The 18,852-nt window shown below is 35.9% G+C and overlaps 2 protein-coding genes across 2 annotated transcripts; one reads left to right on the top strand and one right to left on the bottom strand.

The window, feature by feature from the left end:
* Positions 1–341: 341 nt before the first annotated feature.
* On the top strand, positions 342–14,031 carry LOC135197446 (galactosylgalactosylxylosylprotein 3-beta-glucuronosyltransferase S-like). Its single transcript, XM_064224515.1, has 6 exons — positions 342–346; positions 772–849; positions 10,966–11,153; positions 12,031–12,185; positions 12,655–12,831; positions 13,942–14,031. Exons 1-6 carry the CDS (start codon positions 342–344, stop codon positions 14,029–14,031), a joined length of 693 nt encoding a protein of 230 aa, XP_064080585.1.
* A 457-nt stretch (positions 14,032–14,488) lies between these two features.
* On the bottom strand, positions 14,489–15,403 carry LOC135197445 (uncharacterized protein K02A2.6-like). Its single transcript, XM_064224514.1, has one exon. The coding sequence runs from the start codon at positions 15,401–15,403 to the stop codon at positions 14,489–14,491; it is 915 nt and encodes a 304-aa protein (XP_064080584.1).
* Between the last annotated feature and the right edge of the window lie 3,449 nt (positions 15,404–18,852).

The raw sequence follows: 18,852 nt of genomic DNA, 5'->3' as shown, positions 1-18,852 counted from the left end.
GTAAATCACTAAGCACTTCTTTAGAAACTTCAGAATCTTAGGGTGGTGGATGAATATAGTTTAGGATTACTTCAAGATTTCCTACAGGTAGGCAGCTGCAAGTTACTGTAAATCGGATCTTTAGCGAACCAAGACCTATTGTGTCAGGAGTTCCACAAGGTAGTGGTCTTGGTCCACTATTATTTTTAATGCATACAAATAATGAGGTGTTTGGCCTATAAAACAAGATTGTTCAGTATGTCGATGATGCAACACACTTGTAGATGTAGTCAAGTCTCCACTTAGGAGAAATGAAGTCACCATCAGCCTCACTCGGGACATGGATCGGGTCAGTGTAGTCGATGGAGTATGACGCTGAACTCCAGTAAAATGAAAACACTATTGAGTAGCAGATCTCGCACAGATTTTCAGCCCCATCCCCCCTTCAGGTGAATGGGACTTTGCTGAAAGAGTCTGAAGTTTTAACTATTTTAGGTGTAACTTTTGGCTCATGTCATACTTTTGAGAAACATCAAATGAAAGTTTCAGCAAATGCTGCACGAAAGTTGGGTATTGTTCGTAAGGCCTCATATGTGTATAACAGTGATAAAATCAATTACTAGAATACTTTTCTCTGGTGTGGATGTCTGCTTCTGCCAGAGATATTTATCTCTTTAAGATAGAGTGGTTCGTGGTGGTAGGTTTCTGTTTCCTAATTGTAGCAGTTGTGACTTTGGACCATCAAAGGATGGTCTCTTGTTTGTCTCTTTTTCATAAGTTGAATTTCAACAGAGATCTTTCACACAGGCAGTTGATCCCTGGTCCTCATTTCCTGTCGAGAGCAGCCAGATTTGCTGAGCTGCAGCACCAGTATGCAGTATATGTGACTCGCTGTTAAACTCTCAGTTTCCAAGGACTTTTATTCCTCATACCGTTGGAACTGCAGAAGTTAAGCGAGGATGCAATGCAATCTACCCTTATACAATTCAGCGCGTGTTTTAATATTTCAATAGGGTTCATCTTATAAATAATAATAATAATAATAATTATAATCGTATGTTTAATGAATTTTTCAAGAGGAACTGTATTAATATATTTTGATTTATTGAGCAGAGCATTTGTTTCTGAATAGCGACTTTATAAATAGTTTTTATAAAGAAGCATCACTGAGCAATGCAGAAAAGTACAGTTTTGGTGGTTATCTCCCTACTCTAAACATTAATGTAAATTTTGACCATAAGTTGTGAATGATGCTTTAAGAAGTGCATTTCAAGGAAATTGTGGCTTTAAGCCAGGAAAAATAATTTTTGCTTAGGTCTATTATTAAAACTTTCTCCCCGTTGTGGGGGTGAGGGTAGCGCCGTCAGTGCACTGTATTCATCACTTATGTCCCTTACAGCTTCCTTAGATTCCATTCCATTCCATTATGTAAAGGCAACTGCTTGCTTTAGAAGAGTATCTGATTTGGTCTTGCCACCTCTCGATTATTCTAGATTCTTTTTTAGTTCACCTACAAAATCGGCAGTGCTTAGGGAGCAATTCAGTTCCATTAGAGTTAATAATTCTATTTGTTATCAATAATTCCACTTTTATTGCCGTCAAATCTCGTAGAAACAGATATTTAATGGCCAGTCTGGTCCTTTTTATCATTTTTGTACAATTCTTTTTATTTTTCTTGTTAAAATTTCATGGCTACGGAATTAACGATGCGTCAGAACTTTGGGTCAGTCCGAGTTCTTCAAACAGTAACGAAGGAGTATACAAAGGATGAATAATCACTAAGCCGAACTATCATTGCATACACATTTATTGTCAGTGCATTTTGAAAGCAGATAAACCTAACAGTGACTCATACTTGGATCGATATGTGCGCTGATTCGAGATCCCCTCTTAGAAAGAGCTAAGAAGTACACAGATTGATTAGCTTTAGAAGAGGATTTTCTTCGCCTCTGTCGTTAACTAAATAAAATTGAAATTATTTTAATAAACCATATTGAAGCTAACCTAGATAAGGAACGAACTCGAATAAGTAGAAAACGTGAATAAAACTGTAGAGCTTGAATGATGCTTATGTTACAGTCCTGATTGGCGAAGACCATATAGTTGAGAAAGCGATTCATAAAGCAAATGTAATTTTCTACTGACCCCCTCAAGACAAGAACAGAGAGACATCCAACAATAAAATAAAAATCCCACACCCGGACAGGATTAAGACGGTGACTCAGACTCTTGTAAAATCTAACCCTTTTGCCTTTACCTACCCAAATACCCTAGCCAAATCCATGATTAACGTCCAAAGGCCAATCCCCAAAGACATAGGAGTATACGAAATCCCATGGCCGGACTGTGAACAGTCTTATATCAGTTTTACAGGAAAATCACTGCCCCAGAGATTAATACAACATACACGGTCAGTTAGGTATGGACTAAAGAGCTCAGCTATTTTTACCATATGAATAATCATAACCACAGAATAAACTGGAATTTGTCACATATAATTTATAGCAGCAAATGTTGGTACGAAAGCCAGATGGTGGAGTCAGCCTTGAAAAAGAAAAGTAATGAACTTCGCAGAGGGCACCTGGGATTCAGATATCATACATAAAACCTACCTTCAACCAACGCTTAAGAAAATTAAAGAGAATTTATCAACTGGGGTGACCTAGTTAAAGGCTTACCTGTGGAAGGATCTCTTGATATAAATACCACCTTTTCTGTAACTTTTCTCATTCACTACCTACCTGAAGAGAGAGAGCAGTCTCTGAAATATAGTACTTACTTTCTATATTTTGGCATTTTTATGGGCTCCTTTTATCAGATGGAATTCTGTTGTAACAACAATAATATATATATATATATATATATATATATATATATATATATATATAATATATATATATATATATATATATATATATATAATATATATATATATATATATATATATATATATATGCACATATACATATACACATATATAAATATCTAAATCTATATATATATATATATATGTGTGTGTGTACGTGTATGTGCGCGCTTGCACCGCATATCTTTTTGAATGATTTCAGTATATGTAGTATACGTATGAATTATTATTTTATACGGTAATACTGTAATGCTGAGACTATTAGGCAGTTTTTAATAACTCCAACATGGACAAATAACATAATCCTTTAAACTTTCCTGTCGAGGTGAATTTTGCCTATAATTGGCTGGATGGCAGGTGTTCGATGTTTATTAAAATGCAGCACACATCCTTAATTGGCTGAACTAAACGAACACACGTATGCGCATCAATCGCTTTCTCAGCCAAATTGATGATAACGTCGTGTCATTCATCTTTCGTGTTACACGAGAAATCGCTCCATTCCAGTGCTGTTTCCCGACTGTTTACACTATTTATTACATAGTTGGCCCTGTTCTGTGATTTCCTCATATCATCCACTAGAGCATCTAAATCTGTAATATCAGCTTTATTTGTTGCTCTGAGAGATGACCTGTGGATATGCTTCTCAACCTTAGTCCTAGATATTAAAACGAGAATTCACTGTGACGTGTATGGATTTACGAGCAAGAAAAACGATCCAAGACGCCAATAGATAAACGTGCGATACTGAAATTTAGAAATGTGGAAAACTGATGTTTCGGAAAAACGGCAATCGCCTATTGCGATCAGTGAAAAGTTACATGTATATTAGAAAATAACTAACGTTTAAATACCGTTTGCAAGAACGTTTCTGTTTCTTTTTCAGTTCTTCTGCCTGATAAACAATGCGTCTCCAGATGAAAGTAAGTTTCTATTAAGACTGGAAGAATTATTCGAAATATATTATAAACTCGTGGCTGCGACATATTCAAACACAGTATGTTTTGTCAACGTGAAATCCCAGCGCACCAGCAACTCCATGAGTTCCAAAAACTATTATTGATTATTATTAAGGTCTTATTGCTGTCATTGTCATAACAGTAAATAAACTGTTACTTTATCTGGTGGGTGCCCTTGCAACCGAACATAACTCTTGCCATTAATGTCAGAAGGCACAAAGACATTCATTTGCCAGTCTCTGTACCTTCATTTTTCTTAACCTAAAGGCTCTTCGTTGGATCCAGTATCTAGATTTTTATTGTCTCCGTGATATAATCTGAAGACTGTAGAAGTCAGGAATTTTGATTCTCGAAAAGAGATCTTACCTTAGAATCCTAAGCCTAATGTGTTGAGAAGTAAAACTGTTAGTGACGTCACAGTGTCGTGCTGCCATATCATAACTGTGCATCTTCCCCTCAATAGTAATAATTTCAGAATCATCTTCTAAATTTAAATGGCACTAGTTAAATATAAAGAGTTCCAAGTGTAGCTTGAGGTCACCCCCAGTCGTGGCTTTGCTTTACATCTCCGAGCGGTAATAAATTGTTCCAACTTTAGGCCAATTCATGTATCCTTTTCTTTTACTAAAGTTTGCGTAATAGCAAACTGAAACCTGGAGGAATCCGCTAATTGGGGTCGACTATTGCAATGTTATGTATGATATGATATATATAATTATATATATATATATATATATATATATATATATATATATATATATATATTATGTATATATATATTATATCAGATATATATATATATATAGAGAGAGAGAGCGAGAGAGGAGAGAGAGAGAGAGGGAGAGAGAGATAGAGAGAGAGAGAGAGAGAGAGAGAGAGAGAAGAGAGAGAGCTAAATATCGAACATCCTGGCCCTCAGTATTGGAATTCTCTAAACTTCTGACAAAATCAGCTTCCAGGCATGAGAAGTAATCTATCTTTTTTTGTATACACGAGCATTACAAAGTGACTTGCCGAAAAGTGGAAGGGGCCACACTGTTTGGCGTGTGATAAAATGTTTGTGTTTATATATATATATATATATATATATATATATATATATATATATATATATATATATATATATATATATATATATATTATATAGGAGCTTCAGAAGGTGCCCATGATACAACCAGTAAAAGGAATCAAGTTTATTTTCAACGAAACGTTTCGCACATGAAACTTCTGTGCATCATCAGTCTGTAAGAGAGCAAAGAGACACATAAATAACATTCAATGATAAAAATAAAGGAACTCACAAATATTAAAATAGTCTTAGAAATTAAAAATCAAAGTAAACACAAACAAAGGTAAAGAGAGAGAACAACCCAAACACCAACCGTCCATAATGTAGAGAGAAGATGGAAAGACTAAAAAACCAGTTGACGAAGACGACGTCAACTATGCCAGGTATAGAGTTGCTGAGGAGGTATTGCTATTGAGTGAAGGAACAAGTTTCTTAATGCATAACGAACTTCCGAGGGTAGTTAGATGGTCAGGATTTTTGACATAATCTATTATTTTGAATTGTTCTTTTTGGATTTCAATTTTGCAATTAGAAGCGTGGTTCCTGATATTGGAAAATTCAGGTTGTTTTATTTTCTGACCAGTACGGAAGCTAATTTCCAGTCCAGAAATCAATGTATTTTTAACTTTTCCGGTTATGTTTTATCAAAGAGAGAAGAATTTTTATTGTCATTTGGCCTGGACTTCTGCTTGCCATCCTTTAGACCCAACTCTGCCAGGTTCTTTCTACCTTTTGAAATTATGTTCCAAAGACTGATCAAACTTGAATTCAACCAAAACATTGGTAAGTTACAACAGAAAATTTCTAACTTGGCGCATAAAACCTATCTCAATTTGGAAACTAATTGGACACCTTTTTTTAGACCTGCAGATTTGAAAATTCTCTTGAGGTTGAAGGAACGAGAAGATATAATTATTTGTAAACCAGATAAAGGCAAGGGGGTATTTATTATGAATAAGAACGACTATGTGCAAAAAATGGAAAATATTTTGTCTGACAGTACTAAGTTTATGTCCCATGGTGAACCTACTTTTTTAGAAATTTTTAAAAGGGAAGATAAAATTAATAGATTCTTGACGAGAATCAAAAATGAAAATATTATAAATGAAACAACCTATCAACAGCTTTTTGTTACCGGTTCCTCGTTCAGCATACTCTATGGACAACCGAAAATTCATAAACCTGATCTACCTTTAAGACCAATTATGGCTGCTTACAACAATCCTGCTTTTTCCATCTCTAAATGTTTGGCTGGACTTCTCTCTGAATACAGCAATAGCGAGTTTACTTTGAAAAATGGGCTTGAATTTCAACAAATAATCACTAGACAAGATGGGGACTATTATATGGTCAGTTTTGATGTGGAATCTCTCTTCACAAACGTTCCACTTAATGAGACGATTAATATTATACTGAACAAGATTTTTATTAGTGATGACACAATCTTTCATGGTTTTAACCGAACTATTTTTAAACAATTACTCGATCTTGCTGTGCAAGACTCTATGTTCATATTTAATAAGCGACTCTATTCGCAGGTCGATGGAGTTGCCATGGGATCTCCTCTAGGCCCAATTTTTGCCAATTTTTTTATGTCGGACTTAGAATCCAAATTTTTAAACCAGTGTGATCTCAACTTCAAACCTTCACTTTACCGTAGATACGTTGATGATACCTTTGCATTATTTCAACACCCTTGGCAATGTTCTTTGTTTTTAGATTTCATTAACAATATTCATCCAAATATTAATTTTACAATGGAAGTCGAAAATGAGGGAATTTTACCTTACCTGGATTTGAAAATAACAAGAACCAATTCTGAATTTGCCACGTCCGTTTACAGAAAACCTACCTTTACAGGACTAACTAATAATTTTTATAGCTCATGCCAACGATCTTTTAAACTTAATACTATTCACACATTAGTCAATAGAGCCCTGAAATATTCATCTTCTTGGAAGATTTTTTCATGATGAGATCACGTTTTTATTAAGCTTTTTCAAGTCCAATTCTTTCCAACAAGAAATAGTTCTAAGAATGATCAATCAAATACTTGCCAAATTCTTTCATCCAACATTGCCTAATTTTGATGTTCCTAAGAAACTGTTTTATGCAACTATCCCATATATGCCTGACTTCAAATTCTCGTCCAATCTCGCACGAATCATTGAACAAGAGATTCCTTGTCTCAGAGTCAAACTTATAACAAATAATCCATGTACAATTGGCTCCTTCTTTAACTTTAAAGACCGCCTTCAGCCCTTCATGAGATCCAAAGTTATATATAAATTTATTTGCCCTGGATGTCCAGGCTCTTACGTTGGATCGACTCGGAGGCTGCTGAGGGTCAGATATTGTAGCCATCTGGGTTTCAGCTTCCGTACTGGTCAGAAAATAAAACAACCTGAATTTTCCAATATCAGGAACCACGCTTCTAATTGCAAAATTGAAATCCAAAAAGAACAATTCAAAATAATAGATTATGTCAAAAATCCTGACCATCTAACTACCCTCGAGTCGTTATACATTAAGAAACTTGTTCCTTCACTCAATAGCAATACCTCCTCAGCAACTCTATACCTGGCATAGTTGACGTCGTCTTCGTCAACTGGTTTTTTAGTCTTTCCATCTTCTCTCTACATTATGGACGGTTGGTGTTTGGGTTGTTCTCTCTCTTTACCTTTGTTTGTGTTTACTTTGATTTTTAATTTCTAAGACTATTTTAATATTTGTGAGTTCCTTTATTTTTATCATTGAATGTTATTTATGTGTCTCTTTGCTCTCTTACAGACTGATGATGCACAGAAGTTTCATGTGCGAAACGTTTCGTTGAAAATAAACTTGATTCCTTTTACTGGTTGTATCATGGGCACCTTCTGAAGCTCCTACATATATATATATATATATATATATATATATATATATATATATATATATATATATATATATATACGTCTGTCTGTAAAACATATATATATATATAATAATTTGTGTTCCATTATCAGAAACCTCGTTCTCTGATGAGGGTGGTATCAGGACCTCACCAGCATCTAATCCTGCCTTCGGTAGTGTTGTTGGCATTGTTCCTCGTTACCCTGTGGGAGATGTCCTCCCAGCGTGGACACCGCGAGAACTCTTCCTTCTCCAGAAACCGATATATGAAAGACCCCTTCCAGATTGATAAACGGACGCACAAAAGGTGAAAGATACATTGCCCCTCAAAGGTAAAAGAGACATTGACCCTCAAAGGTAAAAGAGACATTGACCCTCAAAGGTAAAAGAGACATTGACCCTCAAAGGTAAAAGAGACATTGAACTTAAGAGGTAAAAGATAAATTGTCTTTTTTTTTATTCAATAACATTCTGTACTTTCACTAAGATTCTTGCTTTCTTTAGGATGAAACGGAACAGTTTGCTTCTGCATTTGAAGCTGTATAATATTTCATGTAACTTGCATTATAGGATGTTAAGAAATTGAGACGTAAATGAATAAATTACAAATTTCATCTGCTATTTCCGTATATTATTTGATGCTTTATATTATATATATATATATATATATATTATTATATATATATATATATATATATATATATATAGACAGATAAATAGACAGATGAAGAAATACACATCAATAAAACAAAACGTAATGGAAAACGGAAGAGCGGTTTATTTCAGGTGGCATCTCCATAATATATATATATATATATATATATATATATATATATATATATATATATATATATATTATATATGATATACATGATATATATATATATATATATATATATATATATATATATATATACCGCATTAAATAGCATACGGAAATATCAGATGAAATTTTAAATTTATTCATTTAAGTCTTAATTTCATAAGAGCCTATAATGCAAGTTATATGAATTATTATACAAGTTTAAGTGCAGATGCAAACTGTTCTATTTCATCCTAAAGAAAGCAAGAATCTTATATATATATATATATATATATATATATATATATATATATATATGTGTGTGTGTGTGTGTGTGTATTTATATATATATGCTATATATGTGTGTGCATATAATAAAAGGAGTGAGTACAGGAAAATAAGCAGATTTAAAGAACAATAGTTTAATCCTACGTTTCGTGACCCTTTGTCACATCACCCGGGGCATCTGTAAATGAAATTATAGAGCATTAGTGTACTTTCAAAACATTAAGCAAATACATAAAAAATATGCGTTAAATTAGAAATAAAACTTTAACAAATTTATTTTTATTAAGTTTTAAATGTGATTTAGTACATAAATTTTCATGCATTTCCTCAATGTTTTGAAAGCGCTCTGATGTCCAATAATATCAGTTATACATGTCCCTGATGATGCGACAAAGGGTCACGAAACGTAGAAATAATCTACTGTTCTTCGAATCTGCTTGTTTTTCTGCTTGTTTTCCTTTTAACATGCGGAAAAGAATTGCTCTTGTTCTTCGCTTATATATATATATATATATATATATATATATATATATATATATATATATATATGTGTGTGTGTGTGTGTGTGTGTGTGTGTGTGTGTGTGTGTGTGTGTGTATTATGTAATATGCAGGCGGAAAAATTTAACAAAGGTTAAGGTTTTGATTGGTTTCGGCCGTGGTAAGAAAAGTATTCGCGTTTTTCTCTTATAATTAAGAAATAAATTACCGTTCATTAAAGACATAAGTCATCTCTCATTACTTGATTCATTGCAGCCACACCATTAAGCAACTAGATCGATTTTCTGTAAAAAAAAAAATTAATCCAAGGTTTTTTTTATCTGCATATGACACACTTAGAAATGTGTGCTTTTATATTTTTCGGTAAAAGTATGAATTTTGAACTTCGTACTTTTCATCGATGCAGTTATATTAGTATTGTAACAATAGTGGACGGAAGCTAAACATAAATTCTGGTAAAATAAATTCAACTTCATTTTAGAGTGTGGGGAATATGATGTGGAATATATAAATATATATATGTATATATATATACTGTATATGTAGTATATATCATATATATATAGAAATATGTCTATATATTATGTACATTATATACATATATACATATAATATATATGTGTGTGTTATCCGACTGTGAAAGCGAATATAAAAGTGCCCTACATCTGAGAAGAATTGTTCCAATTTTCATACATTTCAGTTTTGCCTGCACTTTGTCTGTTTCAAATCTATAAAATCCCTATCACGAATTTCTCTGCCTGTCAAAAAAAAGTATGTTTGTAACGAATATTGTTTGCCTCTAATTTCGGTTATGCTATAGAAAGTTTCGGTGTGTACCCGTCTTACATCACTATTCAGACCCGTTGTCCAGAAAGTGGTTGGATGGAATTCTGTTTTATGCCCGGAGACATCCATGAACTTATATGAGTGACTATACGATGTAATTTTGGTCTAACAGGTGAAGATATTAATGACCTTCATCTACAAATGTTTCTGTAAGAGGCGCAGATGTCCTAATTAATTAGTTTCAATTTTTAGAAGCCAGAGTTGCATATATGAGTCTTATTCTTTAAACAATCATCTTCATGAGAAAACTTTTCAAGAAAAGGTCCTCACATTTTTGTTTACCATTCTTGGCTCCGATGCCCGGAGAAATTTTACATGTATTGTCTTAGTAACTCATCCTTATCTTGTATGCCTTACGAGCCTGTGACTGTCCCAACACTTAGGACTTTCACAAGACTTACGACATCTGCGGAACTTCTCTGGGTTGTCATTTCATTTATGGCTGTCATACGTCATGGCATTTGTAAATACTGTATTCTTACCTTAGCACCTGTGGCCAACATAAGACTTGACACTGGCATGACCCTCTTTGCCTTTGAGAGCGTTCGAGAACAACAGAATGTATTTGACTGTCAGACAATATACGAATTTCATAGTATTTATGAATAGCATAGCACTGAGAAACTTTCTTCAGTGGTATTCACATTTTGGGACGATTAGTTAATCCAGATAATCCTTTTACAAGCATTTCCTGAGATTAGACGCGTCTGCATCCCTGTTTATACTCGTGGTCATTCCTTTCATCATTTATTCTTTCTTGACAGGAGAATGATCTACGTGATAACTCCGACATACCCAAGGGTCAACCAAATACCCGAAATGACCAGATTGGCACAGACACTGATGCTTGTTCCGGACGTCCACTGGATCGTAGCTGAGGATAATGTGGAGGAGAATATTCAGCTTGTGGAGTACCTCATTTCTACTGGATTGCCCTACACTTATTTGAAGAGTAAGCAGCTCTGGTTATCGTGAGAATGCGTCATTTCAAAGTTATCTTCTGTTGGGTAGAGATAATGGATGAAATGCATTCATGTGTCAGTTACAACGTGTTATGCTTGCTTGAATCATCAGTCTTTTATGAGACAAAAGATGCGTCTATTGTCACAAGCATCGAATCGTCGAATACAGGATACAAGTATTTTTCTTACATAATATAGCAATCGAATATGCACTGAGCCAAGTAAGGTTCCTGTCACTATCGATTTCGTAGATAAAAAACTTGAACATTATAGTTATTGGACAATTTCCAGTTCTTAGATGTGTCTGAAAAGGAGTGTGGTTTTCGAAATATAGGCGTACCTTATACAGTATATAATTAATAGCAATACGTAATCGCTATTCTCTAGTACATATTTTAATGATTGTCATTAGATGGGTCGTATTGGATCATCTATCGTTTGCGCAGGCTCGGAAAGTACAATGACAGAAGATATAGTGGTGTGACGGCTCCTTTTTCTCCACAACGCGATCACTCTTTCTACGATCATGTAGTTTAAACAGGTTCGGTATCATGGAGAGAAAGGAGGGTGACCGATAGGTAGAATACGTTTAAAATTCCTGTGTATCGCTAGATGACGGGGTAGGAGAGGAACAATTAGAAAGCTCCCGATAAGCGGCATGCGAGAGGCACAGGAAATGAGGGGCCTTTGTTTACATCCTGGAAGCGCGAGTGTATGGGATAGTTCGATGCGATGCTGGTGAACCATCTGTGTAAATGTAGAAGTGGCTAATGTTGTGAACTTTTCTACACTGGGGTTCACCCATGATCCAGCAAATAAAGTATGTGTAGTAATGTCCTTTCCGTTGTGTTTCTTTATCCACCGCAGGTCCCATGCCAAGACAAATGAACCGATGGAAGATGCCGCCGGTCGGAGTGTCGGGCAGACGCGCTGGTTTGGCATGGATTCGAGCGAATGTCAAAACCGGAGTTGTTTATTTCGCTGACGATGATAACACGTACGATTACCGAATCTTTGAAGAGGTTAGTAAAAGTTACTTGACAAGTAGCGTAGGATGTGTCGTCTTTCGGCGATATCCATTGAATAAGAGTTACCTAATTGGAGGTTTAGCAGATAATTCAATGATCATACGACTTGTAACCCCTTTATTTTTTCATAAATACTTCTAAGCTTTTTCTACATTGACGAATGTCCAAAATAATGTTTTTATTACACAGGAAGTTCGAACCAAGTTACAATTTAAAGAAAAATATTAGTGTGTGGATGGACTTTTCCATTCCGAGATGAGGTCAGCCTGTCGTTCACCAGTCAACATAAAAAACAAATAGTAACTGTAATCCTTAATTAGCTAGATTTCTAAGCGTGTATTCATCTGGAGTTCTGGACTATCGAATGTAGGCCCATTGTGCTTCCCTGCAAGAGTCTTTTCCATTACTTTTGAACTTCAGATGAAGTGGGACTGCCTTTACAATTTTATATAATACCTCACAGATTCGCTCCACCCAAGCAGTATCAATGTTCCCGGCTGGATTTGTGACGAGACTTCAGTTATCGACTCCCATACTGAAGAATGGGAAGTTCGCCGGGTGGTACGACGGCTGGATCGCCGACAGAAAATACCCGGTCGATATGGCGACATTTGCCTTCTCCATAGAGCTGTTGCTTAAGGTATAGGTTTTCCAGAACACTCAGCCCTTTAATGGCTTGGCTGATCCATTTGTTTTGGACAGTGTATGATGTTCGCTCGTTTGTAGGTTACGAGTATTTCAGATACTTTACCAAGTTTTTTGTAACTTCATGTAATAGTTTTGTAAGTGCCTATTCACCCTCCTCTCTCTCTCTCTCTCTCTTCATCATCTCTCTCTCTCTCTCGTCTCTCTCTCTCTCTCTCTCTCTCTCATCTCTCTCTCTCTTTCTATATATATATATATATATATATAGTATATATATATTATATATATATACATATAAAACTGAATCGTTATACCTTAAGAAGCTTGTTCCCTCTTTAAACAACCAAACTACCTCTACAACACTGTACCTGTCTTGAGTTTAACCGTCTTTGTTTTTGTTTGCTTCCATTCAATTTCAGTCCTTGGTTCCCCTTCTGAAAGGTAACGGTCTGTTTCTTACATTCTGTCTGTTAAATCTTCTCTTTTAATTTAATATCTTATGTATTTGTAAATCTGTTAATGTTGAGTCTTTTGTCCTGGAAACGTAATTGTGATATGTTGGAGAGTAAACCTTCTTCATAATAATCCAAGACTTTATTAGTATAAGTCAAATATACAGTAGAGCCATGAACGGAAGCTAATGCTACAAACTTCAAAGGAATACTGCTCTTAGGTTTAACAGTAAGGTTTAACTTTATGTAAGATAATTATCATAACAGCTATTTACATAAATAAATAGTTAGGTAGTAAAGGATGCTAAGTGCTTAACGAGCAACAACTCGTTACATCTCCCCTTCTTCCAAAAGAAGTTTGCATGTACAGTAAATTAGTTTAATAATCAATAAAATAACTATATATAAATACCAAGTGCTGAAAACAGTCATTAATATACAAATAAACTTTAATGTACATGTACTATCAATAATCATCTATGCCATAACGTTTAGGTTTACTCTTGAAGCGTGTTGAACGTCTATTTTGGATTTCAGGCTTGGATGTCTTAAGAACATCGTCCTCCAAATAGGCTTCTTTAACGACAAGTGGCTCACAGGCATCCTCGCTTCTCAGCTCAGGTTTACTCTTTTCTTTCTGTTGTGGATTGCAGCTCCGTATCAAACTCTGCTCTTGTAAGATCTGTTCCAGATCATTATCTGCTCTTGTAAGATCTGTTCCAGATCATTATCTGCTCTTGTAAGATCTGTTCCAGATCATTATCGTCAGTATCAACCTCAGTGTTCTCAAAGTCATCCGAACATCTCTCTCCTGTAGCCAATAACTGACGTCGATTTCTTCTACACTCTCTATTTCCCACCTTGACTTTGTAAGTTCTAGGAGCGACTTCTCCCATGCAAAGCGCAGGAGTCCATATCTTACTACCTGGCAGTCTGAGGCGTACCACCTCTCCTGCGGGTATAGGCTTCAGTGCACGTGTCCCTCTGTTATAGTAATGGGCCTGCTTGTCCTTTTTTTTCCAAGATAACTAAAGAATCTTGCTGTGTAGGATATCTAGGCTTTAGTAATGATGACATGCAGGGCATGATAGTTTTACAACGTCTACCCATAAGTCTTTGGGCTGGGCTAGTCAACATGCCTTCTGTTGCCGTGTTATTCCAATTAAGTAAAGCCAAAAGCTCTGATTCTCCAGTCAGTTTTCACTTTGTGAACATTTTCTTTACTATTTTCACGGCATTCTTAGCCTTTCCATTTGATTGTGCATACCTTGGACTAGAAGTAATGTGTTCAAAAGACCATGTCTTTCCAAAAGAACGGAATTCTGGTGTGGTAAACTGTGGCCAATTATCTGTTACTAACTGGTCCGGTATTCCATGACGAGAAAATATAATTTGTAGTTCTCTAACGATGGCAGTCGATGTCGTATTATTTACTCTTGATACTCCAAGAAAACTGCTAAAATAATCAGCTACTATAAGGAGTATCCGATTATCAATATGACATAGATCAGCTCCTACTTTTGACCATGGACGAAGGGCAAACTCATGACTTTTCATCGGTTCTTTAGGAGGAAGGTCTCTAATTGACAAACAAGCATCACACTGTTGAACCAATGCTTTCAGATCCGAGGACATTCCTGGCCAGAACAGCGCTTCTCTCATCCTTCTTAGACAACCCTCCACTCCAATGTGTCCTTGATGTGCAATGTCCAACATCTGTTTCCTGAGACTCTTAGGAACAATTAAACGATTTCCTTTGAACACTAAACCATCTTCAGTATGCAGTTCATCTCTATAATTATAAAAAGCTCTAGCACACTCAGGAGCTTTATTTCTAGCATCTGGCCATCCTTCTCTGATCATTTTTGCAACTGCTTGAAGATTACTGTCACTTCCACTGTGAGCTTTTATCTCTTGCAATCTGTATTCTGTGATCTTCAAGGTATCTCCGATCAGTGTTGTAGCCTCATTTTTCACAGTTTCAAGGTAATAAACAAATACAGAATTTTTAGAGCAATTGGGATAAAACGCACGGCTTAATGTGTCAGCAATGTACATGTGTTTTCCTTTGACATACTTAACCTCCAAAGGATAATACTGCAGATGTAGCAACATCCTCTGAAGCCTAGCTGGGGCTGCTGCTAACGGTTTCTTGAAAATTAACTCCAGTGGTTGGTGGTCAGAATGCACCGTGACCTTGTCCCGTCCATACACATAATGGTGAAACCTCTCACATGCAAAAACAATAGCTAGACATTCCTTTTCAATTTGTGCATAACGCTGCTCTGCCTCTGACAAACTTGTTTAATAAACGGACAAATAGTTGATGACGTCTCCCACAGCTCCTTGCTCTGCGTTGGTTGACAGCAACGCTTCCCATGTCCATTTACATATATATATATATATATATATATATATATATATATATATATATATATATGGCCAGCGCTACGAGAGCTGTTAATCAGCTCAAGTGGCCTGGTAAATCTAAGATGTACCTAACTTTTACGCTGGAATAATTTTACCTTGATTCACACGATAATTTACATTATTACGGCCACCAAGACCTTTTAATTTTTCTGTTACCTGACATTCAGTTGAGATGTTAAGAGCGCTTTTTTTGGCATAATAACGGTAATTTTAGGAGGTCTTAGTTGTCTTTCTTTAACACGAGGCAATCAAAAAGTGCATATCTCCTTGATTGTGCACACTATATAGTATTCACTCGTATCTACTTGTATTAATCAAGCCATTCTCATGAAAGTCATGCCACAGTTGCAGGAATTAACTTTACGTTTCACAGTTTCTCGTAACTTAAACAAATGCCCGCGCTTAGACATAATTATATTATATATGTATTATATGTATGTATGTGATGTACCAGCAATTATGTCTGAGCGCGGGCATTTGTTTAAGTTACGAGGTACTGTGAAACGTAAAGTTAATTCCTGCAACTGTGGCATGACTTTCATGAGAATGGCTTGATTAATACAAGTAAGATACGAGTGAATACTATATATATAGTGTGCACAATCAAGGAGATATGCACTTTTTGATTGCCTCATTTTAAAGAAAGACAACTAAGACTTCCTAAAATTACCGTTATTATGCCGAAAAAAAAACGCTCTTAACATCTCAACTTAATGTCAGGTAACAGAAAAATTAAAAGGCCTTGGTGGCCGTAATAATGCAAATTATCGTGTGAATAACGGTAAATTTATTCCAACGTAAAAGTTAGGTACATCTTAGATTTACCAGGCCACTTGAGCTGATTAACAGCTCTCGTAGCGCTGGCCCGAAGGATTAGATTTTTTTACGTGGCTAGGAACCAATTGGTTTCTTAGCAATGGGATCCACAGCTTATTGTGTGATCCGAACCACATTATATCAAGGAATACATTTCTAATCACCAGAAATAAATTCTTGTTAATTCCGCGCTGGCGGCCTCGAGAAACGAACTCGGGCTACCATATTGATAGTCGAGTACAGAACCCACTCGTCGAGTATGGAACTCCATTGTGAAAAAAAGAAACAAAATCAGAAGTGATTTACTTAATCAGCGAATCAAATTTACTTGGGGTCCACAAAAAACCTACAAACAGACTTCAACAACAATATGAAATTTGCAAATAGATCAAAAAGAAAGTGAAATTAAGAGAAGGAAACGAAGTATAACAGCAGCTTAGAATTAATGATCAGTAAAGATTCGAGAAAAGAAAGGTTAGTGCCCTCTTGAACCCAAGGACTTAGGCCAAGGTACTGAGCCTATGGTGCAAAACAGGGTGTAAGAACATTCGAATATTGTTAAATCTGGGGTGCAAAGCAAGAACACTGGGTACCTGAGATTGCGCGGGTAACGCATAGAGCTCCAAAGATGCTCCTTCCTGGAATACAAAGCATTATAGACAATATTATATGATGAACACACCTGACAAACCAAAAAGTGACTTATTATTATAATTATTAGTACTAGTAGTAGTAGCAGCAGCAAAGAACAGCACGTACAAAAAAAAGTGTACATTTTTTTTCTCTCTCTCTCTTCCTAACAGAGGCCTCGGGCGAACATGGCCTGGACGTACAGCTACCAGGAGGAGAGCATACTTGCAAGCCTCGGGGTCAAACCTGAGGATATAGAGTTCAAAGCTGAAGGCTGCACAAAGGTAAATCATGCCACTACTGCAGGTGTCCCGAAAGTGTCCGTCAAAAGAACTTTAGTCTGATGTCGGTTTGACGACAGATTTTAATCGGTGACAAAGTGAAATTCAGTTTGTACGTTTTAAAAGTTTTTCTATTTCTTATCTACATAAAAATGTTAGTGTTATGAGGTATTAGGCATAATTGTATGGTAGAAGATGTTTCCTTTTTTTATATTTAAGAGAGCGTCCCACCTTTGGGTAATATTGACGTAGGTTTATCAAAATAATATATATTATGTGTGTGTAAGCACTATCTCCGTTTGATTAATTACGTTTTATTAAGGCCATTTCTCATTAAAATCAGAGTTTTCTATCCTTCGTCGATGAAAGAACTCATATATTAAGAATAATTAACGTTGATCTAATGCAAAAAACTAATTATCAACAACCCGGCCAACTATCGTAAGATGCTTCAGACACACTCCATGCGAACTCACTTTATTGTATTGTCCGTTGCTTTCCCATTCTGCGTGATTAGAATGTACTCTTACCATCTTTCCTCGTTCGGGCTGCCAAAACTAGATCTGGGTGTGGCACACAAAAGCTCAGAAGCCGGAGCTCGCTGACCGGGACATCCTCCGGCCTTTGTACGACGGCACAAACCTCCGCGTCCTCCAGGAGCAGATGTTCATCAAATCACTTCGCCAAGAAGAGGATGAAATGAACTGGCGATCACTCACCACCAGCTTTATGCTCGCAGATGACGACAATGTGACCGAAGTTGGGGATGATGATTCCCGGGTGGATTTATCTTCAGACTTTGTCCCTGAGTACGAGAACTAATTCTACTTCGCAATGCGGTACGTTTAGGCGCCTTCTTATATTTCAGGAGTGGGCGGTAGTGGAAGTTCAAGTTGAATGCTCAACACAATGCTACGAAAGAGCGTTTCCATTTTTCCCTTCATTAGTATTAAGGAAGTCAGTGTGTAATTAAATTGTTTCTCAAATTCTCTATTGATAATTGTATTATATTGCACCATACTGGGTTTAACCTCACTAAATAATTTAGTTATCAATTCACGCCTGATTTCGTGATGACGGGACAGATATCAGTGCAGCTTTTGTTGGAAAACCTTTTATAGTAATTTTGCCAGTAAATTGAAGGGTACCTTTGCTTTCAATTGGATTCGTTTCCTTAAATTCGTCAGTAGTAGCATTTTGGTGCTTTCTGTGTGTAGAGTCCAATAAATATCTTTGTCTTTTATTATCCAAATGGTCCTTCCGGTCTTTCATCTAACCTAGAGATATTTGACTCTAATAATTAAGGCTACAGAATTAGAAGAGAAATAACCTAGATTCTCTTGGAAATATCTTCATTTTTCTCAACAAGATCTACTTTCTACGCAAATTTCAGAAAGCTGAAATACC

Source organism: Macrobrachium nipponense, chromosome 21, assembly GCF_015104395.2.
Source record: "Macrobrachium nipponense isolate FS-2020 chromosome 21, ASM1510439v2, whole genome shotgun sequence".
Classification (NCBI taxonomy): domain Eukaryota; kingdom Metazoa; phylum Arthropoda; class Malacostraca; order Decapoda; family Palaemonidae; genus Macrobrachium; species Macrobrachium nipponense.
The sequence above is the reverse complement of the archived record's forward strand: the minus strand, read 5'-3'. Positions and strand labels throughout refer to the sequence as shown.

Bases quoted from the DNA above. Each gene is read 5' to 3' on its own strand.
- LOC135197446 (XM_064224515.1), top strand. The intron at 11,154-12,030 runs GTAAGCAGCTCT...TATCCACCGCAG, and splicing joins GCCCTACACTTATTTGAAGA to GTCCCATGCCAAGACAAATG. The intron at 12,832-13,941 runs GTATAGGTTTTC...TGTGGATTGCAG, and splicing joins CCATAGAGCTGTTGCTTAAG to CTCCGTATCAAACTCTGCTC.
- LOC135197445 (XM_064224514.1), bottom strand. From the start codon at position 15,403: ATGTTGCTACATCTGCAGTATTATCCTTTGGAGGTTAAGTATGTCAAA.